The 27,654-nt window shown below is 39.1% G+C and overlaps 1 protein-coding gene across 1 annotated transcript in view; it reads right to left on the reverse strand.

Moving 5' to 3' along the window:
* Window positions 1-12,797: 12,797 nt before the first annotated feature.
* Window positions 12,798-27,654, reverse strand: part of LOC122825524 — an 81,366-nt gene continuing 66,509 nt past the window's right edge. The window contains exons 5-7 of the mRNA XM_044106958.1: window positions 18,375-18,496; window positions 13,794-13,925; window positions 12,798-13,685 (exon numbers count right to left, since the gene is read on the reverse strand). Coding sequence (XP_043962893.1) covers window positions 13,681-13,685; window positions 13,794-13,925; window positions 18,375-18,496 — 259 coding nt within the window. The 3' untranslated portion in view covers window positions 12,798-13,680. The remainder of the gene's footprint in view (window positions 13,686-13,793; window positions 13,926-18,374; window positions 18,497-27,654) is intronic.

Raw genomic sequence — 27,654 nt, forward strand, 5'->3', positions numbered from 1 at the left:
TAGTCGTTTAACAAAAATCGTGCGGATTTTCAACGAAACTGTAAGTTTAATTTGCAATGTTTTTGGAATGAGCTTTAATGTAAAAAGATGCTTATCTCTCTGCTGGAAGCGGTCATGTTTTCATGAAACTGGATGCTTTTATGCTTTCTGCATGCACCAATTGTCAGCCTTTACATTGTTTTTACATTAAATACTGTTTTCACTTTTTAACAGTTTGCGTTTTCAAATAATTAACATTTTCACAGATTAATTTACTGCAATAAAAACGATTCGAATAACATATTTTTGCAGACATTTGAAAATTTAATCGGGTTTATATGTTTTTTATTGTGTACAAATCTGTTGAGGTTTTCTTTTCCACATTTTTCAGTTTTTTCTAACTTCTACATAAATCTTTTGATGCATCTGATTTATTTTTTCCCATTTTTCTTCGCAGTCTGGGAGTGTTTTCTTTGTTAATAATGAACTCATTATTAATGCTGTAGACACGCTAGGCGCGCGCATGTCTGCTTTCAAACGTGTTTATTGTTATTTGTGAATATAATTTTTATTTTATGGTGTTTTTCTTCATATTTTCCTTCCTCTTATTGCTGTAACTCACCTGAGCGCCCGGGGTGGTCCTGCCCAGCTCAACGGTGCCGTCATACAAATTATGGTGTTTTTGTTTACTTTAAAAAAAATATATCTTATATGTTGTTGTTGCTTTTTTTAATAGAAAGGATATACTAGGGGAAAAAATGAAATATTTTATCTGATAGGAAAATTAACGCAGCTAAACACTAACAGGTGAATAAAACCTGCAATAAAAAATAGAAGCTACACGACAAACATACAGAAAACAGACAGTGACTTGCCCTCAGGCCTTCTGGTAAAAGCAATAGAAACACATTAAGAGCAAACGCGGAAGTTTCTGCGGTCTGAGCCTGTTGGCGAGGAGCAAACAGAAATAAAGGAGAGGGATAGAAACCGGAGGAAGAGCAGAGAAGAGGTGAGGAGAGGAGAGGAGAGGAGAGCTGTTCTACTGTCTGTCAGATTTCCTGCCACTCAAAAACAAACCAGAGAGAAAAAGAGAGAGAGATAAAGAGGGAGGGAGGGGGCAGCGGCTCTCAGTCGGAGCAGAGATGAGCCCTAATCAGTCTTGTTTTGGATGTCTCTTTTTCCCTACTCAGCTGTAACTGCAACCAAAGCGACTCGCTGATGTTATTAAAGTGCAGACTGTGGCCGCGCTGACGCCGCGCTTGACTCTGCGCTTTAATTAAGCAACTATTTCCCTTCCCATCTGTTCCTGCATCCCACTTAATCTCAGCCCAAATATCGGTTGCAAAAAGAACAACAGCAACAACCCACAATTAAATAATCACGACGGAGATAATGACTTTAAATTTGTAGCTACAGTTTTGCTCTTTATTACCGAGTGGCCACCGCTCACTTTCAAGACGGTTTATCCCATTTTCTCACATTCAAAGAGAAGAAGAAAAAAAAATCATAACATTAAGCAAATAGCGACCCTGGCAGAGACACGGTGGAGCATGGGGGGCGCCGTAAATAGCCTCTTTTAAAAAGTTCTCAAGGCCTTTTATATTTTAATTAACCGATACCGATTGTTTTGCCTGGAGGCTCGACGTGAAACCTCTGCGCGACCAGACCGGTGAAGGCCGGCTGTCGCACGCCAGGTCTTAAAAAAAGAAAAGAAGGAGGAAGAGAGGGAGGGGAGAGGGTGGAGAGCATGGAAAAGAGGAGGAGGGATGAACAGGAAGGCCAGCAGGAAAGGAGAGAGGTGAAGGGAGCAAGACAGCGTCTACATAAAGTGATTAAATGTGGCTAATCATCATTTTGTGATTTGACACCAAACCTTCATGAGAACAGCAACATGCTTTTATGTTTTATGTATTTTATGTTTCTAAACAAATCACAATGACACCAGAAAGGCTCCATGTTCAACAAGATTACATTATATAGACAGAAAAGACTTCACTTTAAGTCTAAATGAGGAATAAATGTGGTTGTAATGTGCTTATTGTGGATTAAATGGGAAAACTAAGCCAGATTTTCAATCCAGAGACATCTCGAATCAAAAGCAAACCATGCTCTAAAAATGTCATTTTACGACTCTAGTTGTAATCACACGTGAAATTGGTCAAGTTTGATGGATATGTCAATTTAAAGCTGTTTGGTTAATCATTTCTACAGGTTTTTCTGAATCTTAATTAGTTAATTGAAGTGGAAATGGGGGCACCAGATAAAATTCAGCTCAGGGCCGTGTAAAATCTTGCGTCGGCTCCGTTTGACCGTAAATTCCTGTTAAAATAATCATTTATTTATTTGTTTCAAATAGGTTTTTAAAAACAAAGAAAACCAATAGAAAACATTTAGAAACATAAAACATAAGACAATTAGCTTACCACTACTTTACATACTATGTAATATATCACTTACCGACTAATTATCATAAATTTCAGTATGGATGTTTGGTGTTCCTCAGGGGTGAGTGTTTGGTCCCAAATTATGAGTAAATCATCAACAATCCTAAGACTTATTTTATTTATCATTGAAATATTTAATCTACTTTTGGATGCTATTACCTCAGAATCCTTAAAAATTATTTTCTGTTGATTTCATTCATTTATAGTTTAAAATGATCATGCCGCATGTTGACATAAAGAAAATAAGTTAAGAATGAAAAAATAAAAATTTGTGCCTCTTCTCTCAAAACTGTGAATTCAAAGCATCAATCAAACATCCGTATTTCAACGTACTTTTCAGATTTAAAACTTGAAAGAGACGTCCATTGAATAGAAATTATATTAATATATTTAACCGTTTTATGAGTTAAAAACCAACCAAAAAACCCTCTAAAAACGAAATAGTTTCCCACAATATAGAAGAGAAACCCACAAATCGTCATTTCTACACCACGAAGCACATTTTCCTTTATATGTATTATTATTATTTATCAATATTAGTTGTAGATAATGAGGTAAATTGCTGCCACAGTCCATCGCCGAACCGAGGTACCAGTTGCGCGTAACGGGGCTTAACGCCGCCGAGTGGCGCCTCTTCTACCAGGGGGCTGAAAGCGCCGCAGCAGATGCGCGCTGATCTCCGGACAGGAGCCGGTCCATCTGGCGCCTGACGAGGCAGGGAAAGGCCCGAAAGCCCGCTCGGTAGTTCAGCCCAGAGGCGAGAATTTAGATCAGCCCCGAGGTTTTCTGGATGGACCGACAGGGAGCGATGGGGGGCGGCGGGGTGTTTGGAGGGGGCCCGTCATCTTTGAGGGCCAACAGGAAGTAAAAATAACTTCACGATTGGGATTTGAACGCGTGTGTGACCTAATATTGTAGTTTCTCATTAATATTTAGAAAAACCCAGAGGCCCGTATCTCCATCCATCCATCCATCCATCCATCCATCCATCCATCCATCCATCCATCCATCCATCCATTTTCTGTTCACCCTTTGTCCCTAATGGGGTCGGGAGGGTTGTTGGTTCATCTCTAGCTACGTTCTGGGCGAGAGGCAGGTTCACCCTGGACAGGTCGCCAGTCTGTCGCAGGGCAACACAGAAACATACAAGACAAACAACACACTCACACACACACACAGACACACACAGGGAGAATTTAAAGAGAACCATTAACCTGACAGTCATGTTTTTGGACTGTGGGAGGAAGCCGGAGAACCCGGAGAGAACCCACCATGCACAGGGAGAACATGCAAACTCCATGCAGAAAGACCCCGGGCCGGGAATCGAACCCAGGACCTTCTTGCTGCAAGTTGCATCCATTCAAAAAAAGAGAAGAAAATCAGGCTTTGGTTGCGTATTTATCAAACCCATGACATCTTTTTTTAACTTTTCAACTACAATGTTACCTTGTTTTGACAGAAAACAACACCATCGCCTGGATAAAATCATGTTATTGTTTATTAATGAATTAGTTTTTAGATAGTTTAACAAACTGGATGTCTGTCATTTCACCACCGTCTGCACAAAACGTCACAATAAGCTTCCCAAAGTACCATGAAATCACATGACGTTTGGAAACATCCCTGATTTCTCAGCATTTTTGACCCTATTTCGTTTTAAAAATAGAAAAATAACAATAATACTAATTGAAATTCTAGGTTGTTTCAGTCTAGACGCTTCTTCTCAGACACTGGACGTATTTTTAGTTTATTCCAGTAACTTTGTTCAAAATGTTTTGTTTTCCTTAACCAGTTTTCTTTAAGTTAAACTCCTGTGAGCTTTGATCTGATTAACCACACCCACATTTATTCAGTTGACGTCTTCAACAACTACTTCACGTTGTTTAGACGGAAGTGGACGTTTTTTTTTTGTCTGTTGAACGGAAGTGATGAAGCTAATCTCATTAGAGACTATTTCTAATTGTTTTTAGTTATTTTATTTAAAGACCACCTGTATAAAACACCAAAAGGCCTCGGAAAGGCAGAGAAAACACCATGAGATCATGATGATCAGACCAGATTGGTGTAAACGGTTTAATACAGAGCCACAACTTATCCATAATAGATCACTACATAGCCTGCAGTCATTTAATCCAGCCTATTACTGCCGTGTAATCCCCTTTACAGGCGAGGCTTTAACGCAACTTTCAGCACATTGTGTCAGGTTCTAACACTTAGATCAACTCAGGTTACATTCAAAGGTTAGACGGATCCATGCTGCGTTTAAAAATGCCCTGGATGCTTTTAGAAACTTCAAAATGCTGCTTATAATAAAAAGTGAAAAAAAACCCCCACCAAAACCAGCCATGTTTCAGTTTGCGAGCAGAAACAGAAAGAAAGTTAAAAACAGTCCATGTGGCTCCAGTGTGAACGCACAGTTGTTGGCCTGGTTTAGGAGTCTGTTTGGGTGCTAATGAACCCGGTCAGACTCCGGCCGGCCTCATTGGCCACCAGCGTCCGTTGAGTCGGTGCGTCTGCACCTTCCTCCAGCCAAAATAACGTCTGACACAATAAAAGCGCAGCGCAAAACAAACGGCGCGGAGCATGTTGGCCCTCCGTCAGCAACCAAAAAAAAGTAATTAAGAAAAACTGTCTGACCTACATAAAGGATGCGCCTCGGAAGGAAGCGCAGGTTAATATGCTAATATGGATCTGCTAATTGTGGGGATTTACTGTGTCGTTTTGGCGGAGGGGAGGGGGCGCGTCACTGCCTCGGTTAAGCCGTCAAGATCTGCAGCAAATTAATTTCTTTTCATGGGGCGAGGAGAGCAGAAGAGGCAGGAAACAGGTGTTGAAGGAGGAACAGCCCGCTGAAGGGTCCAGGGGCGAATCCAGAAAGTTTGGTCAGGGTGGCCAGAAAGGAAACACTGAACTCTGAAGGTCTGTAGAAAAAATAATAAAATAATAATAATAAAAACCAGATCAAACCAATTAAAAAATTCCTAAAAAAAAACCAAAAACAAACTGTAATCAGGTCATTAAAAATTGGTATTTTACATGTTTGCTTAGTTTTTTAGCTTCTGCAAAATTTTGAAAGACTTTCCCTCTGATAGCTTCCTAATAAATGTACATTTAAATGAACAAATGATCTTTTTTGAGGAAAATGTAGCTAAAATAAAAAACAAAGAACACTACAAAGTTGAATTGACTTAGAAATGAGTTAAGTTTAAAAAAAAAAAAAACAATTTAGTGGATGTGATACTGTAAAAGCGCAAATAAATAAGTTAGGGCAACCTAAAAAAAAAAGAAGGTTATGTACTAATTTGTAGTTTAATATAATAGCTAAAGACAGTTAAGTCAAGGTAATTAAAGTTGTAGCAAAAACTTTTATTAAGTTGAGTTCTTCAGTTAAAGTTGATACAAATTAATTAAATTAGAGCAACAAGCGAAGTTCAGTCAGAAAATATGTTTTTACAGCTTTAATCTGCGATCAGTCAGCTAACTAACTAACCAACTAACTAACTAACTAGTTAAGGATCAAGGAAGTTCTTTTTTTAGAGCTTATTTTAGGCTTCAAATTCCTACAAAAATAATACAAACTCTCCCTATAATGGAACGAAATGTACCAAATAATAAATTAATGTTTATTACATGTTCAGAAATAATACCATACGACGGGTAGTAGCCAGACTGCTTTTAAGGAAAAACGACACACTTGTACATAAAATAAATACAAAAGGAAGAACAAAAAATCATTGAAGCTCAGATTTTGTTCTTTTATTCGCAAAATGAGGAAACATTTAGTGCTGCCCCCTGTTGGTGGCGCCATTGCTCATGTTAAATCTGCGTTATTGTTTATTTCTGTCCATAATTTCGCTTAATATCACATGTTATAATATATTAATAATCACGTGACCTGGGGTTGTCTCCCCCCCATATATCTCCTCTTTCCAACCATCAGTCAGGACTTTTGGTTTACTTCACGGACCCTCCGGAAAACAAGAACAACACGCGTCCTTTGGTTACCTGCAACGACCGAGTATCATTGCCGGTCTGTGTTGCCAATTAGCGCGTTTAATTGTTGCTTCTTTGTTGCCGTAATTACTCGGGAAGTCAGCTGAGAGGTTGAATCCAGGTCAAACACGAGTCATCTGCTGCGAATAAACGGAAGAAAAGGCCAATCTGCTCCCAACGGACATGGCGACGATAATTATAAACAAGCATTTAGAGTTTAAGAGAAGGAGCTGAGTGACGTCCTTTCTTCCTGTGTGACGTTGATTTATTAAAATAATAATTTGGAGAAAGCAGCACGATCGTGATCGACTGCTAATGAGTGGTTCGGTTGGTGGGTTTAGTTGCTTCCAAGCCATCAATTAATGGTCTTCTGCGCTGAATGATTAACAGTACTTTTAATAAACGATTACAAGCATCAGCCGTGCAGGAGCGAAGCTGTAAAATTGATTTGGAAAACTTAACTCCAGCAGCTGTTGGATTAGCGTGAGCCTGCTGCGTGTGCGCGCGTCCGTGCGCGTCGATCGAAGTTCATTAACTTCCCTTTTCAAGAGTTTCTGAAGTGCTCCTGAAGATCACACGAAAGCCAAAAGTCTTTCGACTATTTCCCGTGCAGATGAGAGGAAAAGAGCAACACTCTAAGATTTTCATCACCTCTTATGATCCTGTTTTTTTTTGTGTTTTTTTTCTCCAAAGTGAAATTTTTCGGCGTTTCAGACAAGATGTAAAACTCTGCTCCGTGTCTGTTTATTTAGACCGATGATTCTCCCATTGTGTCGGTGGGATTCCAGATCTATTCGGATAATTACTCCCATTAAAAGCAGAATAATGCTGATATCCGTGTGCGTTATTGCTTCAGAAGTGGCTCCAGGCTTTACTCTGAATGGAGGCTTCAATGCCAAGAGTTAAATGGATCTTTGAGGGTTGAATTAATTTTTAGTACGTTGGGAGGTTTTTAACTGAAACCTGGCATCTGTAGGATGTATAAATCCAGCTCTGCTTCACCACACAGCGGAAAACAATCCAATCAGATGAGCTTCCTTTAATCTGGGTGTAATATTGGGCTTCAGTCAATTTTTGTGCCAAGATATGTTAGTTCTGGCACAATTCTGCCTATTCTATCAGCTCAGTGATAGCTGGGCTTTAGAGGTGCATTAAGAACCATTTTAGCAGTGTAGAATAATTTAATCTACACTACAGGTTTGGTAATTGTTGTTTTTTTCTTCTTGGCTCAATCTAAGGAGCTAATATTTTGTGTTCTTTTTCTGGAAGTGAGCGTTAGAGAACCTCATTGCAAATTGATCCTGTTAGCATCTAAGAGCTTTACATTTTAACGCAGTGCAGATTTCTTAGAAAGAACACAGAAACCTGAAGAAGGCTTAAGAAAGCTGAAAAAGTGAAAAAGGTTTGAGTTACATCATGTGCTACTCACTCCTCCACTGTAAAGTCAGGATTTAGAAAACACTGCAATCTGGTCATGAACAAAAGAATTAGAAAACAGATTTTTAGTGTAAAAAAATTCCTTTGTTGGTGTTTTTACTTTTGCATGATGTGCACAATTTATTTAAACTTCCATATGTTGGGAAAAACTGAAAGAAAATTTGAATTATGAGCATAAATGTTATTAGATATATTTATTTTTCCACCTAGGTGTTGATCTTGATAAGATACTTTTTTATTTATGTCTTTAAACTTTGACTCCAAATACACTACATTACATTCAATATTGCAGAACAATATTTGTGCTTAATGTAGTGATTGGTGTTTGTAAGTGTGTGGAAATAATTTGTGCAGCTTTCCGATTATTGGATGTGACAGGTCAAACATTTAGAACCACGTCCAGTTTGTTTGACTTTTCTTACAAAAAAACCCTAAAAAAAACAAAACAGAAAAATCTGATTATTCCTTTGTTTTGTGACAAATTTGAAGCTGGAAATCATAAACCCATCAGTGACGTTTTATTGGAAATAAATCAAAAAGAAAAGTTGTTGGGGGGTGGGTGGGGAGCTGATGGATATCTTTATTTCTTTATTTTTAAATTGTTGAGGGTTATCGCCACCCCCAAACAGATGTTGCCCTGGGCAGTGATCAACATCAACTTTATTAAAACTGCCACTGCAACAACTTTCCTGTGGATTCCAGCTTTTATCAAGCAAACCTTTCTTCTTGTTTCTCTAGTCTTCAATTTTTTTTTTACACATTTACCTTTTGAAAACAATTGGACTTTAAAGAATAAACTCTAATTTGTGTTGTTTGTAATAAAAACTCAAACTATAATAAATTACTTCTGTTTTTTTCTTTTCAGTATTTATAAATGCAGCCTTGAAAGTTCTGATAAACTCATTAAAATGTCTGTAACATGAGAAAAAGAATAATAAACTGGTTTGTATTTTAATTTATCCAAATGGCTGCCTCTGTTTTTGTTGCTTTTTCCATGATAACTTTGTTAACACTACAAGTGAAATGCTGCTTTGTTATTATTTTTAAGAATTGATTTCTTTATACTGTAACCAGTGAAGTTGGTATGTGCTTAAATAGCAACCTTCCTGTTAGCCAGTCATTTTACCTTCTTGTTATGATATAAAATGTGTTTACTATATAAAACTATGTTTGATGAGCACATAAAGAATGTTTTATTGTTTTTGTTTCTTTTTTGTCGTTTCTTCAGTTTTTTTTCTCGCTTGTTCCTCTCGTCCCTGCCAGCAGAGGGCGCCACTTGGGCCGTGCAGCCCGAGGGGAGATTAACACTCTGGTCTCTGTGAAAACACACACACACACACACACACACACACACACACACAAGCGTCTTCTCCCACGTTCAGACCCAGTAAGTGTACACATGGTGGGTTTGGTGTGTGGGGTGATGCAGGTTCAATGACTTTGATCGTGTAATTCCTGTGTAATCTCTGTAATCTCTTAAAGCAGAGCTGTTTGAATATATGTTGTATGAGTGCAGAATGAGCAAGAAACGATGCGTGTAGTGTACATTGAATTAGCAAGACGAGACAGAGGCCGAGACTTCTGCAAAAAGGAAATCTTTAAGCATAAAACGATCCGGCCACCCGCTCTTTCTGGTTGTTTTTTTTTGTTTTGTTTTTTTATTCCAGTCCAGACAGAAAAATACAGGCTGAAGGTTTTATTTTTCTTTACTTTTGTTAGAGTGTTTCTGTGAGGAATGACAGGACACAGACAGAGTAAAACCTTCTTGCTACGAGCTCTGTTGTTTCATCTGTTGAGAGATCGTCCCCAGGAAGTGGACGGATGTTTCAGAACCAGAGACAGAAATATGAAATGTTAACAAGGCGCCAGATGAAAGCCTGCAGGCGCCAAACTCTGACCATTCCTGTTCTTGTATGGTGGAAATGTAACTTAAACTGTATGTGTCTTGTATGTGGAATTACTTCATAATAAAGTACAAATTTTAAAGCCTAATTTAAATGTTGTGTGAGATAAATGTACAAAGAGTTCACAATTATCACCAAAGTTTGTCTGAAATAAAAAGAATTGTTTTTCATGTGAATCATTCAGCAAATAAAATACATCTTGAAAACTGAAAATACTTGTTAAAAAGAAGGAAAACTAATTTATTTAGTCATAAATCGGGTGTTTTAAATGATTTTGACCTCTGAAAAATGCAGATATTACTTGAAATTGTTATTTTTTTCTCATTTTGACCAGAGATCTGAATGAGTTTCATTGGGATTTTATGCAGTAGACCAACAGACAGTAGAGCTCGATGTAAAATGACAGGAAAATGACACTATTTTCAGTATTTTATCCATATCTACATGTTCAGATAGTCAATGTGTAGCAGAAAGCTATGAGTAAAACATGGTGGTGGCAGCATCATGCTGTGGGACTCTTCAGCTGAAACAGGGATCCTGGTCAGAGTAGATGGGAAGATGGATGTTGTGGTATAATGAATTGATTTGGATTCAAAATTAAAGTATATTCATGTGTCAGAACGGTCCAGTCAAAGTTCAGGTCAAACTCCAAATGATTGGAGCAAAACTAAAAAAATGTGTGTCTCCAGACGTTTAACAGACTTTGTTTCTCATGTTTTCCACTTTATTTAGCCTGATTTTCTGCATTCTGAGATCTGTTAGGCCTACTTCGTGTTGTCAGACAAGTTCTATTCAGCCGATCCAGGTCTGGGCGGAGCTTGTGAAAGTGATCCAAAAAATTTCTAATCCACAGTTCATTTATGATCTTGGAAGGAGGGAGATTATATTTCACACGTGGCCTGGTTGGTTTTTGATAGCTTCTAACTCTTTAGAAATGTTGGAAAATCAATTAAGAATGTGATATTTGTCTGATATGAAACTGATTGATGATTTGAAACATTTAAATGAACCTTTTCTGGGGATTGTAGTTAACCAAGCAAAACACATTGATCTGTTTAACGTGTGAAAACAATACAGCAAATTTGTTTGTTTCAGTGGCTAGTCACACAATTAGCCTATTTAGCTTAGCATAGGTAGCGCAGTTATGCTAAATCTATTCAAGTGATCAACATAAAATGAAAACCAGTGAACCATTATAGATTACACATCGCAAACAACTGCTTATTTAGCCCTTTTCCTCCTTTATGTAAAGTGTTTTGTGTGCAGTAGTCTGAGGCTTTTTCCTATTACAAATAAATATCAGATACATCAACCTGCCAACGTGGAAATTAGCCACTTGGGTATATTCTCATATATTCACATGTAAATGTTAATATTTAATGTCCCATTTAAAAAAACTACTTTAAACAATCAACACAAGTCAACAAATAAATAAATTAATTACATGTTGAACACGTTGAACTGTGAAAACCAGCTTTGGGCGGGTTGTTAAAATTTCACAACATGGCGAGTTTTTAGAAAATGTTCAGAGGAAATTTCTTTTAAAATAGTCCTCAAAACTTTAATGAAATGCTGAGATCATGTGACATTATCAATGATTAGTCACTGGTTAATCCAGTGTCACTCTGTATTGTAAAACAGAAATCTCATCATGATTTAAAATGACTTAGTGTCACAAAAAACACAAATCTTGTTCTATTCAAAGAGTCAAGTCCATTGCAGTCCCAATTATGGGATTTAGTTCTGGTCAGAATATTATATGTACAACCAAAAATGTTGTGAACTGTCTGTAGTACAATATGTAGTGAGGACATATTGACCTGTGAGCATGTGACGTCACGCTCCCCAGGTCTCCGCCATGACGCACATCAAAACAACCAACGCTCTTTTAGAGCTAGTCTAAACAGACAGCAGTAGCCTGATATCACTTCTATTTAGTTGATTTCGCTCTAAAATGCTCACAAGGTGCTGCGCGGTCGGCTGTACAAACAGAGAAGGTGTAGAAACCAAACGTGTCATTATATTTTGTAACTTTGAACGAAGAAAGATACGCGGCAATAGATAGCAGCCGTTAATCATAACGACTGGCAGCTGTTGATCATCATGACGGTGAACCCTGGTATAATTACGGATTAGCAGCAAACGCTTTTTTACCAGGTAAGAAGATGAACGTTTAAATACTTTATAAGTCATTATGATTACAGTAGAAAGATATGAAACATTGTATTATGGACAAGGTACGTGTCTAACCGTTGGTAACCATGGAGACAGTGCCCCACTGTCATGTAGCCTAGCATGGATGGAAATAACTGGCTAGCACCTCGTCTTTTGTACGTTTTTAAAGCTACTCCAGCTAAAGGGGATATTTTGTTTATGACATAGTGATATGAATTATGTGGTGTGAATTCAGGCAAAGTTAGTAATTTGATCAACACATCAAGAGGGAGGTGATATGGGTCGGTTTCTAAGGTAGCTGCTTCCAATTTCTGTAAATACCCTCATCTATGAGCCCCAACCAGGTGTGCTACGTTCACAGACAAATTAGCTCGAGGCTAACAAGTAGAAGCCATGAATAAACTGGGAAAAACAACTCTGGAAAACAATTTCATAAGCTCTGTTCAATACTCCCGTTCCTCACTTCTGACATCCTTCATGACGCCCCGAATGATTTAGTGACGTAGTCGCAAAAGGTCAATAGGACATATAGATATACATATAAATATATACATGAGTTTTGCTAGAGGTGGAGATTTTTAGCTGAGCTGGTTTTACATTGTCATTTGGGCCTGAAAGTGTAAATCAGATCTGGCAACCTGCCCCTTAACTGAAATAAGTAGGACTTTAAATGCCTCTGCATCACTCGATGGCATGCAGGAGGAATCATCTGGATCCTGTGTGCATTCCTGGTTAAAACATTCTCAGAGCTCCACAGTTTACATATTAGTGTACTTGTTCAATCTCAGACTCTCAGCACTGAAAATTATATTACGAAAAAAGAAATAAACAAAGATCAAAACTTTGTCTTTCTTCCTGACAGGCCACCATTAGCCGTATTGATTTCCAGCACTTTCAAACTCTCAGCCCCGCCATGTTCTCCGTTTGGCCCCGTAATGCTTTTGTTTATCCTCCGATGTGAGTCGGGGAGGTTCTGAAACGCAGATGAAACGGAGCCCAACCCGAACGGAGAGCAACGGGAGGCGCTTGTGAAACTTGTCGACAGAGTTGGTCAATTATAAGCGACTCCTCCGGCTTTGAGCCCCGCGGTCGGCCGCGCCGCGCCGCTAATTCCTGCGCTGCAGAGGAAACCTGTTTACTGTGGAACAGCGTGTGAGGATGTCAACCACAGCTTTACGCGCAAGGCACCCGAGATCACAGATCCGCTGCTTTATGGCAAGACAAACACCCACATTACATTACACACTCTCACACCCACAACACACCCAGACACACACCACAGCAACATCACTGATGTGTGTGTTAAAGAGGGGAGGGGCTAGTTCTGCTCCCGTATAATTACCAGGGAAGTCTCCTGATGTGGAACCTTTGCTGTTCTCACAATGAACCTATTTACTGTTGGAAACCATCAAACACCTCCTGCACACACACATGCACACGCACACACACATGGAGGTTTAAATACACCAACAGAGAAACGTATACACACACGCAAACCATTTCAAACGAATGCAGAGAAATAAACAGAGACGAGCGCACACAACCCCTTCACACCTCTGGGAATTTTACTATTCCGTACTTCTCTGCTTCTCTCATCCCTCTCTCACACACACACACACATACACACGCACACCCACGCGCACACACACACACTCTGCCCCTCTCTCTTCGTCTCTTCCTGTGCTCCTTTGTCTCCCTGATTATGCAGTCGATCCCAGGGTGCTCCACTCACTGAGATCATCCACCTGTCAATCTGAGGCACACATACACACATTTTTTTTTTACTTATTTTTTTATTTTTTTGCACACACCATTCCACCAGTGATATTGATACAGAGGAAATATTAATGACTTCACTCACCTGCAATATGCTGCTGTGTCTTGCACTTCCAACACCAGGCCATGCAATTCGTCAAGACGCACTTCTCGAAACTTCCACTCAAATGAAAACAAAAGAGAGAAACGTGGTGAAATACCACTGCATGCTTTGTCCCTGAAAACACACACACAGAGAAATGTCAGAAGGTGTCATATCAAGTGGTGAAAAATGCAAGATGGCGTGTAATTTTAGCACATCTTTAACACTTGTCACTCATTTTTTTGTGCGCTTTGACATATCTTTTTTGCAGTTGTTTTTACAATTGTATCACATCAGATGTTATGTTTGTGCTGAGAAAACAGAACAAATGGTGAAAACCAGAGAAAATGAAGGTGATTAGAGACGAGTTTTACAAATTTATAAGCTATCTTGGTGTTTGCATTGAAGTGAAAATCGTATCATACAAAGTAGACTTAAAGAAAAGACTTGTTGCAGCATCTGCACTATTTTTTCAGTAGTTTTGGAGTCAATTTGAGCAACTAATAATGAAAACAAAACAGTAGATTTAGGGTTTAGGTTACTGCAGGATAAAGTGGGTTGGGATGGATTCATAACTTCAAATGTTTCCTGCAAGTTCAAAATAAAGAATCTTTTCTTTCCATTTACCTCAAGTACAGCTGCTTCAGTTTGTTGTAATCCCAACATTGAGTCATTCTCCTGCTTTTATGAAGCTTTTATGTGCTTACTAACACGAAGTGGACAAAGATCAGGGGCGGATAAAGATGTGGTTTCGGCGAGAGACTGAAACGCAAACCACATAAAACTGGAGATTGAAAGCTAAAATATTTTTAAAACATTTTTGTGACTAAAAAGTTATCAAAAAGTCTACAAAACTGGCAAAAATAAACAATTAAAAAAATAGCCTAAATATGTAAAAACAACCATTATGTAGCAAAAATGCAATTCTATGCTGACGACACATTTGTACATTATAAAGCTAAAAATGGCACAGGTGTTGCAGGATAATAAGGTTCAGTGGATTATTCTGAAATTTTATGGTAAATCAAGTTTAGTTGTTTTTTCTTACAGATTATGTAAATATTATCTGAAGTTTAGCTTTAGGATGAGTTTTTTAAAATATCTGGATAAAATGTTGGCTGACTAAAGAGCAAGAGAAACCAAACTTTTGTCCTCATGCGACTGCCTCCATTGGGATTTAGTTCTGATTCCCACATTCCTGCAGCTCTGCATTGCATTACAAAAGACTCTTCTTCCAGTCTCATTTTTAGAACTGTTTAAGGAAAAGAAATCAATAACTTATGTAACATTTTATCTTTGGTAACTTCAGTCTGAACTGTATAGAATATTTTCGTTTTACATGAGCTGCCTAACAGGTACCCTAAGAAAAGAAGCAACTAATGCATCATATTTGGGATTAACAGTGTAATGTTTCTGCATCATGCATGATATGATTTCATCTGATCATTGTCGTGTTTTTATACTAAACAATAAATGTTCAGATAGTAAGATAGTACTGATTTTTATAAAAATAAAACCAGTGTAAGCCAAAGTCTATAAGAGATGTACAAGCAGCTCCAGATTAAATCTGCAGAAATGTTGATTATAGCAACTACACTGACAGATTAAGATTAAATATTGGTAGAAAACGTTTAATGAATCTCTATAAGTTTGAGAATGCAGGTGAAATTCTTCAAAGCATGAAGTATCTGCATTAACCGAAAACAATATGATCAACAATAAACATTAAAGATGTTATGATCAAAGGTTGATTAAAAGGAAACCACGACTGCATGAAACTGAAAACTGATAGAGACTAAATAACCCCCAAAAATCCTCCAGAAATACCAAAGTCATAGCAGCAACATCAGCATTTAAGCAGAATTTTAAGACATGGAACTACAACTTCTTCTAAAGTGTTAACTGTACCACATTTTGAGAAGAAAAGTTTTGAAAAAGCTGGAAATAAAAACAAAAAAACAGCAAATATATGCAGATGGAGTTAAAACAACATAAATATTGTTGTCTGCTTTAAAACAGACAACTTGAACTTTTCAAGTTCAAGTTGTCTTCATAAAAGTTTGTTTTTGGAGTTTCAACATTTCATGGTAAATCCAGTGTAACGGTGCAAAGCGTCTTTGGTCTTTAGTTTTATGGAGTTTATTCTTGTTACAGAATAAAAACCTCCAGCAGCGGGAAAAGAAAGCTATTTCTAACCATGCATCCTCGCAGAAAAAACAGAATGGAGACCCAACTTTAGGAAAAAATGAGTTCATTTGTTGCATGTTACTTGGATAAACTTAATTTGATTACTTGTAACAAAATAACTAATTTTTAAAGTTTTTTTAAGTGCTCTTCTATTAGGATTAAGTCTTGATTCCCATGATGCTTCAGCTCTGCATAAAACACTTAATCCACTGATTCTTTTAAAGTCTGAGTCATTACACAAAAGTCTTAAATATTTGGATAGTCTTTCACAGTTGAACCCTAATAAAAGTATATTTTAATATGATAAACACTAGGCCTGTCACAGTAATCAATAAATTAATGAATCATATGATAAATCAAAACAAACTCAATAAGTTCAACTGGCATGATTAGTTGTTTATCTCTTTCTTTCTCTCTTTTAATCAAAAACTGGAAGATAAAAGTCTTCAGTTTGGTGCTTTAGTCTCAAGTAGCCAGTTATTTGAAGGACAATTTTGTGTACAAAGACTTAAAATTTAATTTTATTTATTTATTTTGGATATTTGAAATGTCTTCCAGTTCCAGTGTTAAATGTTCATTAGAATTTAAAGTTTACTGATGTTTGATGTTCAAGGTTGAGCCTGGTGGTTGAGGCACTCGGCAATCATCCATCCAGTAACCTGTCATGTTTTTGAGTCAAAAAATGTTTAAAGTTCACAGGAAATTTGAAAATATCGCTTGACAATTATGTATTATTGAAAGATTGGAAGATTAACACCTGGACACCAACTATAAAGCCTTAAAAAATCCAAACATTTTAAAAAGATATAAATAAGTAATGCTTAGCCTGGTGGGGGCACAAGTAAAGCCTGGTGGCCCGCCAGGCTTACACTGTGTTCCAAATTATTATGCAAATTGGATTTAAGTGTCATAAAGATAAATTTTTTTGTTGTGCCATTAAATTCTAAAGGAAATCTACTTAAGAAGGATGTTCCACATTATTAGGCAGGCCACAGGTTTCAAGCAATATGGGAAAGAGAAAGGATCTCTCTGCTGATGAAAATCATCAGATAGTGTAGTGCTGTATGACAAGGTATGAAAACATTAGATATTTAATGAAAACTAGCGTACTGTGAAGAGATTTGTGGCTGATTCAGAACGAAGATGGGTTTGTACAGATAAAGGCATAACGGGGAAGGTTTCCCAAAATTCATGGGATCAAGAGAGCAGCTGTTAAAATGCTCTTACAAAGCAGCAAACAGTAATTTGAAGCTGTTGGTGCCTCTGGAACCTGGAACAAACTTGTTCACTGATGACTGCTGTGTATCCCTGGATGGTCCAGATGGACGCAGTAGTGGATCGCTGGTGGACGACCACCACATCTCAACACGGCTGTGACGTCAGCCAGGAGGTGGTGGAGTCATGCTTTGGGCCAAAATCATGGGGAGAAAATCATTGGTCGATCCTTCAGAGTCCCTGAAGGTGTGAAAATGACCTCAGCAAAGTATATAGACTTTCTGACTGATCACTTTCTTTCATGGTTCAAAAAGAAGAACCAAACCTTCAGTAGCAAAATCATCTTCATCATGACAATGAACCATCTCCTGCTGCAAGGAACACCACTGTGTCATTGGCTGCTATGGGCATGAAAGGGGAGAAACTCATAGTGTGGTCACCATCCTCCTCTGACCTCTGACCTCAGCCCTATTGAGAACCTTTGCAGTTTCCTCAAGCAGAAGATCTGAATGCAGTTCATATCAAACCAGCAGCTCTGGGAAGGTTTTCTGACATCCTGATATCAAAGGGATCTGATGTTAACATGTAACTTGGTCTGTTAAGATGTTTTGATTGAACTAGATTTTGATTTTAGTACATGTGACCATTTAATGCTGCACATTCACAGAATGACCGATTGCAGTTTTTTATAATCCATAAAATGTTTAGAAAATCTGCTGTGCATAATAATTTGGAACATTTTGAGTTTTTTATTTGAAAAAAATACTGACCTCATGGGAAGCTTTGTTCAGTAGAATCAGATTTATACTGTAATAGTTCATGACTTGAAAATTATACTGACCATCATTTGCATAATAATTTGAAACACTGTGTATAACACACTGAGCGAAACGCTGCAATTATATTACTTAAAAATGGCCTCAAAACAACATTATCATTTATCGCGATAACTTCTGGAACAATTTATCGACCAGAAAAATTTGTTATCGTGACATGAATGCAGTGTGTTCAGATACTTTGTGAAGTAACTTTTATACAAAACAGCTAAATATTCATCCTAAAACCAGTTTGTTTCCCATCCTTTTTTTAATAAAATGTAAACTTTTTTTCCTGTCTCATTAAAGCCCGGCGTACTGCAGATAAACGGACGGACGGACGGAGTCTCAGTCAGACGGATATCACCTTGTGTCCGCAGCTCATTTCGTTTCTCGTCCTCATTCCATAACGCTCTCTGAGATCCCGGGCCACGGCCTCCTGCGCTCTGATTGTGGAGGTTTCCATGGCAACAGAGTGGTCTTGTGGCCCTGGATGTACGCAGAAGCACACACACGCACACATTTTCACTCTCCCTCCGTCTCCTCATGCATACATATTCGGAGCTACAGGTGCCCCCAAAAGTATCATCCTTCCCGCCTTTGATTGACACACTCGAGGGGTTGTGGATCACAATTAGTGATGCGGCTAATTTCCCACAATGCCCTGCAGCCACTGGGCACCCATTGCGCCCGCAAGCAGTCTCATCAATATTCATGAGAATATCTGATGAATATGTAAATGGCAACAAAAGGAGCCGGTAACCAGGTGAACGACCGCAGCTCAGCAGTCTGAGGCCAAGGCATGCACAGGAAATCCACGACTGACAGAAAACCGCATCTTAGCTCAAAATAACTATGTAATTACGAAACAGTCTGGCACCGAGAATTAGACCAAGTTCTGGTCTAACGTCTTCCTCTTAAGAAAGTTGTAAAGCATCGTCATGTGTCATCAAACACTTTTATCTTTTAATCAAGAACCTTGCACTTTTATCTACGTTTCTATTTTAATTCAGCTTTGTCGCATTCAGCTTGACACTGCTTTGCAACATCAGAGTAAAATATGAGCTTTAAGACATCAGACTGAATGAAGCTACTCTATTGTTTACCATGTTTAAAATATGTTAGAGGAAATACATTTTAAAGAAAAACTTTCTGGAGTGGAAATGTATGATTTTCATCAACACAGTGATTGGTCATTTATGTATGTTTCAAGAAGGGAAGCAGAAATCTAGGTAAATACTTTTTGTGCGATTCTTTTGGTTTGAAAACATTTAACTTTACGAGTGGATAGTGAAAGCACAGCACTATTGTTAAATAATCTAAAAAAAGACCTGAAAGAGTCCCAGTTAGACTCATAATAATCTTCTCTGTTGCCCTCAGCTTAATAACCTGTCATGGTTTATTTAAATACGTTTTAATTTTCCTGGTAGGATTTTTCTTGGCATTTGAACATTTGCATCTTTTGGATGACGCAACAGTTTTAAACGATTTTTGAAAGGTCTAAACTACATAATAAATATAAAGTATGGTTGAAAACACAATTTCTTTTGCAAAAGAAACTTCCCACTTGGCCAAAACCTTCCAAAACTTTGTGGAAGAATATTATGTCATAATTTAATGAAACCAAACTTAAACTTTCTTTTGGGCCAAAATTTTAAAGGCGTACCAAAGGAACACCATAAAAGGAAAATGGTGGCAGCATAATGACCTATGATTTTTTTTTCTCTTCAGACACTTTTTGTCAGATTTTTGTCGTGTGAATAGTTTCAAATATGAGTCAGTTTTGCCCCCAAAACCTTAGCAATTTTCTGAAGATGAGAATGATTCCCCCCCAGCACGACAGTCAATCCAAGCATGTATTAACATCGACAAAAATATGAGTTTATGAGAGTTATTTGGATGTTTCGCAATGACCTAAGTAGAGTTCAAAACTAATTCTCTCAGAAAACTTGTGGAGTCACCTGAAGGTTAAGAGATGTTCTCACAATAATTTTGAAGAACTTTTGAAAAATCACATGGATGAATATCGTCAAGGTGTGCCATCGTGATCAACTTTAATCAAAGATGCTGAAATTGAGTAAGTCAATCATCTATCTTGAAGCTACCTAGCGGGCTAGTTAGCTACCTAGAGGGCTAGTTAGCTACCTAGAGGGCTAGCTAGCTACCTAGCGGGCTAGCTGGCTGCATACTACCATGAACTATCATGGCACACAGCCACACATTTAAAGTCTAAAAGTTTCTCCTTTAAATGCTGCTCACGGTTAGAGGTTAAAAAATTGACAAGGTTATTTTCAAAGCCTTCTTTCTTTCTGCTGAACTTGTAGTCAGGATACAGTAGGCTTACAATAACAGAAAGGAAGAGACAGGATCTCACTGTGCTCTACACGTTATTATAGTTCCACTGACAATGAAGATGCACACTAACGATTAGTGTTTAACAGATTTGTCACTGTTATTTATTTACAATTGTGTCACAGTGATCCACAGCACCGTGGATCAAATATATTCCACAATTAGACCTGGGAATATGAAACAAAACAAAATTTTAAATTCCCTAGAGATCATTGGCATTGTAAAGAAATCAAACTGTAACTGAGCTGACAAGGTTGGCTTCTACAAATGTAATATTTATACATATTTGGCCTCAGATTCCTGTCTTTGTTTAACAGTCCTTTAATTGTTGTGGGTTAAGGTCACGGATATTTGTGGCTATAGATATTCTACTCTCTATGCACCTTCCTGTCTTATTATTACACATTTTTTTCAGAGTTTTGAGCAGTTCAAACAAATAAACACACATACACATGTGTAAAGTAGCACCAGGGGCTTCTCCTCTGCAGATCGAGGAGAAAAACCAAAGCAGACAGATCAGAGCGAGGATATAATGAAACCTGAGTTCTGAGGAAAAGGCATTTCTCTCTTTCCTTCCTCACTTTTCTCTTCTTTTCTCATCTTTAACTACCTAGCCTCCTCTGGTGTGTGGAGCTCTGAAAGGCGACTCAAGGTGTCGGCACAAGGTTCGAGCACAGAAAGCAGGAGTCTGTGGTTCTGAAGCCTGGAGACGAGGCTCACGTTGAGACAGAACTCCAGAGCAGAGTTCAGCTCAACCAGAAGGTTTATTACTGGATGTGTGTGTGTGTGTGTGTGTGTGTGTCTGTAGGTGTTATTGAGAAGCATGGCTCTCCCTTGAGAGATCCTCCATTAATTGTGAAGTGAAGGAGCCTGAGGGCGACACTAGGGACCTCCATTAAACACAGACAGGCAACTGACAACCTCTGTCTCTCCCCCTCTCTCTCCCCTCTTTCTTTTCCTCTCACCCCTCATCCCCTCCCTCATTTATCCTCTAAAATTCAAATTCACATTCAAATTTAAACAAGGGCTCATTGCCATGAAAGGAGCAACACTAATGTCGGCAAAGCAATAACAACGCACAAAAGAAAGTAGTTTGTTGATTCTGGGAAGTCGCAAACAAGGAATGCATCACCTAAATGTAGCTTGCATGCATAAAAGATTCGTTTTCTGCTATTTTAACTCGGTAATTACCCTTGTTAAACAGCTTTTGTTGTGCAGGGATCTTATTCTCTTGTTGTCTGATTCCATCACTGGAGGACGGTTTGGGTTTTTAATTTCCTGCGCCACACACACACACACACACTGTACACTATTAGAACCCCAGATGCTCTAATTATACTTTTCAAAACCGATTTTTTACAGACTTTTTATTTCTACACTTGGTCATTTCTACAGTTGAGCTGTAGCAAGGGGAGGTAAACTTTGTTTCCACAGAAGAAAGTTAAAACTTGTTAATGTGGTGTGTTCTATCCTTGGAGCCTGCCCATATTATGGGTGCTTCATGTAGCTGAGCTGCAGGTCCCTTATGAACTTATTTCCAGAGCAGGGTAATTATTACAGGTACAGCGCCTGAGGATGAGTACTTGATTCCCAGCAGGATCTGTCTGGACTCCAGAACAAATCCACATAGAAAGCTTCATAACTTCTGCCAGTCAGCACTGAGAACTCCTTCACCAGAGGAAGATCTGCTTTCTTGTCAGCTTGTGAATTTCCACCAAGTACAGTCACTAAAATATAAACACAAATACCAAGAATGATTCTTGAGAGCAAACATAATTGCTTGCTCTCTTTAATTCTTCCCTTTAAAGTGTGTGTGCTGTCCCACTGTGTGTGTGTTTTCCAGCAGTAAGAACCCATTTCCACTAGAGGGAGCACCAGTAGTGTGGAAAAGGTTCCCCAAATGTCAGCTCTCACTCCATCCATGACTTTGACTGCTTCTTGCATGCAGTACAGTAAGAGCACACACTGCTGTAGGCAAATACCAATGAACCTAATGCTCACCTTAACTTCCATTATCAATGAACTGGCCGAGGAAAGCACGGACGTGCGTTTTATGCACACACACACACACATTCACACACACATACGCTGCAGCAGATGTTAAGGATTAGTGTGTGTGTGTGTGTGTGTGCATGCGTAGCCTCAGGCACTGTTCAACAATGCATTATTCCTGAGTGCGCCGGTTAAGAGGGGCACTCCGTTTCCATGGAAACCAGCCCAGCTCTGATGTAAACATGGGGGTAGTTGATCGTCAGACCCTACGGAGGGGACAACTTGCCCCCCAGATTACAAACAACAGAGTCTGAAAACTCCCTGGTGGGTCAATGAGAACTTGAACTCTGGCGACGCGTCGAATCCGACCGCTCGCTTGACACGTCACAAACTGTAAATAACATCCTGTTTTCCCTAATCTTCAATCCAATCTGCAACCCCCCCCCAAACAAAGCCATCTACCTCCTCGTTCCCGTCTTGACTTAAATCCGCTTTGCCCCGATGTATAGATGGGTGCCAACTTGTGGCAGCCTGCAGAGAGCGCGGTGGATTTCTGGAGAGATTAGTATAATCACTGGGATCCCGCGGGGCTAAACACAGGTCAGCCACAAGCAAAGAATCTAAGCTGAGAGAGGAATAGGTCCTGATGGCCGAGGGCAACATTGGAGGCAACGTTGCAGGGTAAATATGATGGAAAGTGTGTTTCTCATTATGCTTCTGCTCCTTTGAGTCCACTGCTCGGCAGTAACCACGCTGAATCTGTTCCGATTTTCAGCTACCTGAAGGGAGCCAAGTCTAGAGCTGCTATTCCATAAAGCTGCTAAAATCTGACACCACTGCAAAAAATAAGATGTAATATAATTGTCTCAATTACTTCAGTTTGTTTAAAACTAAGATTTGCTGCAACAAGTGAATCAAGAACATGGATTATGCATTACAACACGGATGTAAAACAAATCAAACATTCCCAAACTTTGCTTCTACGTTGCCCATTTTAATGTGTGTAATTATTTGTCAACTTCAATTTTATAAGTCAAAGTAAACTTGGTATCTTATTTATCCATGTGCTAACTTACATCTATTGTGGAACTGCACATTTTTATTTAAACAGTTTTAGATTTCCCTACTTTAAATGTAAATAAATGTGGCTAGAAAACAAGTTAGTATGAGATATTATATTCAGCTTGAACAGAAATGCTGTGGTTGTACAGAATGAGAATATTTAGCCATAACTTTTTAATTAAATGCAGAACCAAAAGCTAATTGTATTTTTGTCAAACAGAAAAGCAACAGCAAACATTGCAGCTAAAACAGTAAAACACTGATTATCAATCATAACAACATCTTTTGTCATTGTTTATAAAAACAAAACACCGACTAAAATAACAAAAGTCTAACAGTTGATATTCAGCGGTTAATTAGTTGGGTTATCTGCTCCAGTTGTCAGCTGCCAACAGATATTAGATAAAGTAGACAGAATTTGAAAAAAATGATTAAATCAGAAATCAAATGCATTCCTCTTAAAGTAACTTTGAAATAATGACGGTTTTCCATGGCGTGTTTTTAGCTTTCATAAACCTGTCCTGCGTAAACATTTGCAAGGTTTGCTTTTGCCTTGGTCTGGCACTGCAAAATGTTACAATTCTGCTAAGTGTTACAAATCCTAGTGAGGTTTGGACAGGAGCTTGAAACTTAACAGGTTCCTAAAAAGTAAATAGTCTGTCCTACGGGTGTTTTTTTAAATATTTTGGACAAAATAAGTTGAGAAACGGTGCTTATATTTTCTTATTAGACAAACCGAGGAGTGTAAAGTAGAAGCATCCAAGCCCGGCTGGCCCAGCATGTCACATCCAGCTGTTCATCGGGGCAGAGCCATTATTGTCTGGAGCCCACACAAGCAGAAAAGTAAGGGTGACGGGGGTTATAATGCTCTTGAGTGTGTTTACGGTGTGTGTGGGTCCTAAACTCGCCTCCTCTCCATTGGAATGGGTTGTGTAAGTGTGTGTGTGTGTGACAGCTCAGATGAGGACTGGCTGCAGGCAGATGCTTTGCTCGAGGCCACATTCAGTTCCGTCGCGCTGCATTAGTCCCCAACCAACCTGTCACCCCTAGCAAGAGAGTGATAGCACGCTGCACACACACACGCACCTAAAAACATTTACACACATTCATCGACTGCTTCCCGTGAGCTCAGGAGTGCGCTGATAAACGCAGAAACAAACAGGTTTTATTTAGTGCTGATCACACTCTGGTGTCCTGCAGCAACGTCTCGTCTAAAAGCTTAATTAGAGGAAAACATTTAATCACAGCGGCTATAAGTGACGAGAGAGGAAGTCTGTGCGTATTTATATGTGTGCGCCGTCCGTCAGTGCTGATATGCTAGTGAGGGCGACTAACCGGAGTTGAGTGGAGTCTTTTGTAGCGCAGGCGAGGCCCTCAGGCACAGCCCCAGACCTAGAACCCCACCACCACCACCCACATACCCTCATATCACACACACAGATCCACACACACATACACAACATGCATATGCCCTCGGCCGTCCTGCTCTAGATGTGATGTGACAACTACAGCGGGGCAGACTTTCCCACCGTCACCCTGCGTTTCAAGTCACGCGCACACACACACACACACCCACACCCACGCACACACACACTCTCTTACTTATAAGGCTGGGATTTTGTTGAGGGGTGTCATAATGAGGCTGGGTTTGGTGGGACAGATGTTGGGATTCGGAGGGCATCGGCTGAGACATGGAAGTGATGGTTCATTAGTATGAGAATCTCTCCCTCCCTCTCTCTTCCAAGCCTGTCCGCTTCATTGTGTTTTTCTGTCTCTATCACTGCCTTTTTTTTTCCTCCTCCCTCTCTCTGGTATGATTTCCTGTGCCCGGAGCCACTGACAGAGGCAATTCATTCCCACTCTGTTGCAACGGTGCATCTCTGATTAACTTTTAATGACTTCACTATGGCAGCCAGAGTCACACACATGCAGGGAAATGTTGGCTGGAGATGCAGGCTGCTGATTAGATGTATCAACCAAGAAGCTGGTGCTTTGAATGAACTGGACTGTAATTAACACGATACATCACACCAATCATGAGTCTTAGAGAGTCACAGCCTGGTAATCTTCATTTTGATGGCCCAGTAGATGGTAGACCCATGTTTAGAAGCAATACCTTGAAGTATTCTTGGCATTTATTTACACCAGGAAAGTCCTGGATCAAAAGATAACTTTATGTTTTTCCATTGGTGAGTTTGCGTTCACATTGTACTTTGTGCAAGTCAACTAAATCTTGTACACTAATTCATGTAGGGGATGATTTTTGATCCCATTAGACTGAAATGACAGGATTGGGACTGAGCTACAGACCCAGATAGAAAACAAACGTGGAGGTGCTGCGTGCTACAGCTCTGTGTCTGTTTGTGTATTTGTGTTGGACCTATTCACTTTTATTTTCTTGCAAAATATGCTGAATATGACCACATTCTTGTGTATATTTTCAGTTGGGTTATTTGTGCATAAGGCCAATTATCGGCCAGGTCTCTCCACGGCTCATTCAGGGTTTCCCCCAGGATTTCATAAGCCTGGCGGGCCACCAGGCTTCCCCACCAGGATAAGAATTGTTTCATATATAATTTTTTTTTAAATACACCAGTAACTCTGTAACCACTGCTGATCCTTACTTGTCTACACGCTAATAACTTCAGCAAATAAAGTGACAAGTCACAGATAAAGGATCAACAAATTTTGGACACTTGAATTAGGACGAAACAACTGGAACAACTTTTTTTTGTTTGCCTTATTTAAGGTTAAGCTGGTGTTTTGCTATTGCTAATAATGTCTTCCAATAAAACCTAGTCATATCTTCACATTTCCTCAAAAACATGGTGGGCTGCTGGATGACTGTCCTAGTGCTCCTACCACCAGGCTTAGCAAGTTTTCTGTGGGAAACCCTGCTCATTATTAGCAGTACTTCTCTTTACAGCACTGCTTAACTACTGAGTTTTGGCATTTTGCACATTTTATCTATTTCCATTCCAGTGTTTCTACTGCTTCTAAAAACATCTGAGGCATTTAAAAAAAACTCCCAACCTTTTGCTTTTTAGCAAGAATTTAATAATTTTTGGTGTCTGGAAAATGAGCCGCTTTAAAAACCTTCCTGTTGTATCATCACAAATCAGCAGGCTCTGCCCCTCACGTAGCAACCCCAGTGAAGCCCGGCCTGTTACCTAGCTACCCCAGAGAAGCTCAGCTCGTTACCTAGCAACCCCAGAGAAGCCCGGACGTAACCTAGCAACCCCAGCAAAGCAGAACTTTAACTTGCTTAGAAAGACATGCAGAATGTGAGATAAAGGTCTTTGAGTTTTTTTGCAGTTTCTCTTTCTCATTGTACAATTTGACCTTGGGGTGAATTAGCTAAGATGTTTGTTGATGGATTTCAAACAGTTTGAAAACTGCCTTTAAAAAGCAGCCGTTGCTCTTCTGAGGCCACAGCTGATGTCTCTCAAATCTGGTAGTGTGTTAATACACACTCAATACAGATACAGTGGTTCCTTTAAAGAGGCGTTCATGGTTGATCAAATGGAATTGACTAGCAGCTCCTATCTGCTACTTTTAATTAAAACTTTAATTAGCTGAGCTGAATGAGTCGATACTTTTTTAAGAATCCAAATTACTCAACATCTCACCTTTGGTTTTAAAGCTTTAGTTCAACTGTGTCTATTAGCAACATCCCAGTTTGTGTTACCGTTTCACTACTTCTAACAATTTGGACATCCTGAATGTTTGTGATATAAATAAAGAATCCTCCATGGGACAATGAACGTGTTTCAGACATTTTTCAGCAATAGGAAACACTTAAGAGATGTCTTTAAAAAAAGAAACAAGAGCCGCATAAAAGTGAGAAAGGAAACAGAGAGAAAGCATAAAGAGTTGGGGGGTGAAAAATCATTCAGTGGGAACAGATAGCCCAGCTGCAGCACCACAAAACCCGACAAGTGCCTTAGCACATTAACAAATGGATGCTGGAAATTCACCACTTGTGGTACCAAGAACGACTCACTTCCCACCCGCTGGTTTAGAGACGCTTTATCGACTTTCTAAAAACACAAACCTCTGAAGTGGTTCACATGTCATTTGTGGATTCTGGGGCAAAACACTCTGAGATGTTTGGTGTGTGCGCCGGCCAATGTCTGGTTTTGGTTGAGGAGACGCAAGCTGTGAAGTGTGAATGTCTGGAGGTGAGAAAAACTAACTTGTTAAGTGTAACACTGAATTTACATTGATCATCATTTCATTAC

This window comes from Gambusia affinis, linkage group LG22 (genome assembly GCF_019740435.1).
Source record: "Gambusia affinis linkage group LG22, SWU_Gaff_1.0, whole genome shotgun sequence".
In the NCBI taxonomy this organism is placed as follows: domain Eukaryota; kingdom Metazoa; phylum Chordata; class Actinopteri; order Cyprinodontiformes; family Poeciliidae; genus Gambusia; species Gambusia affinis.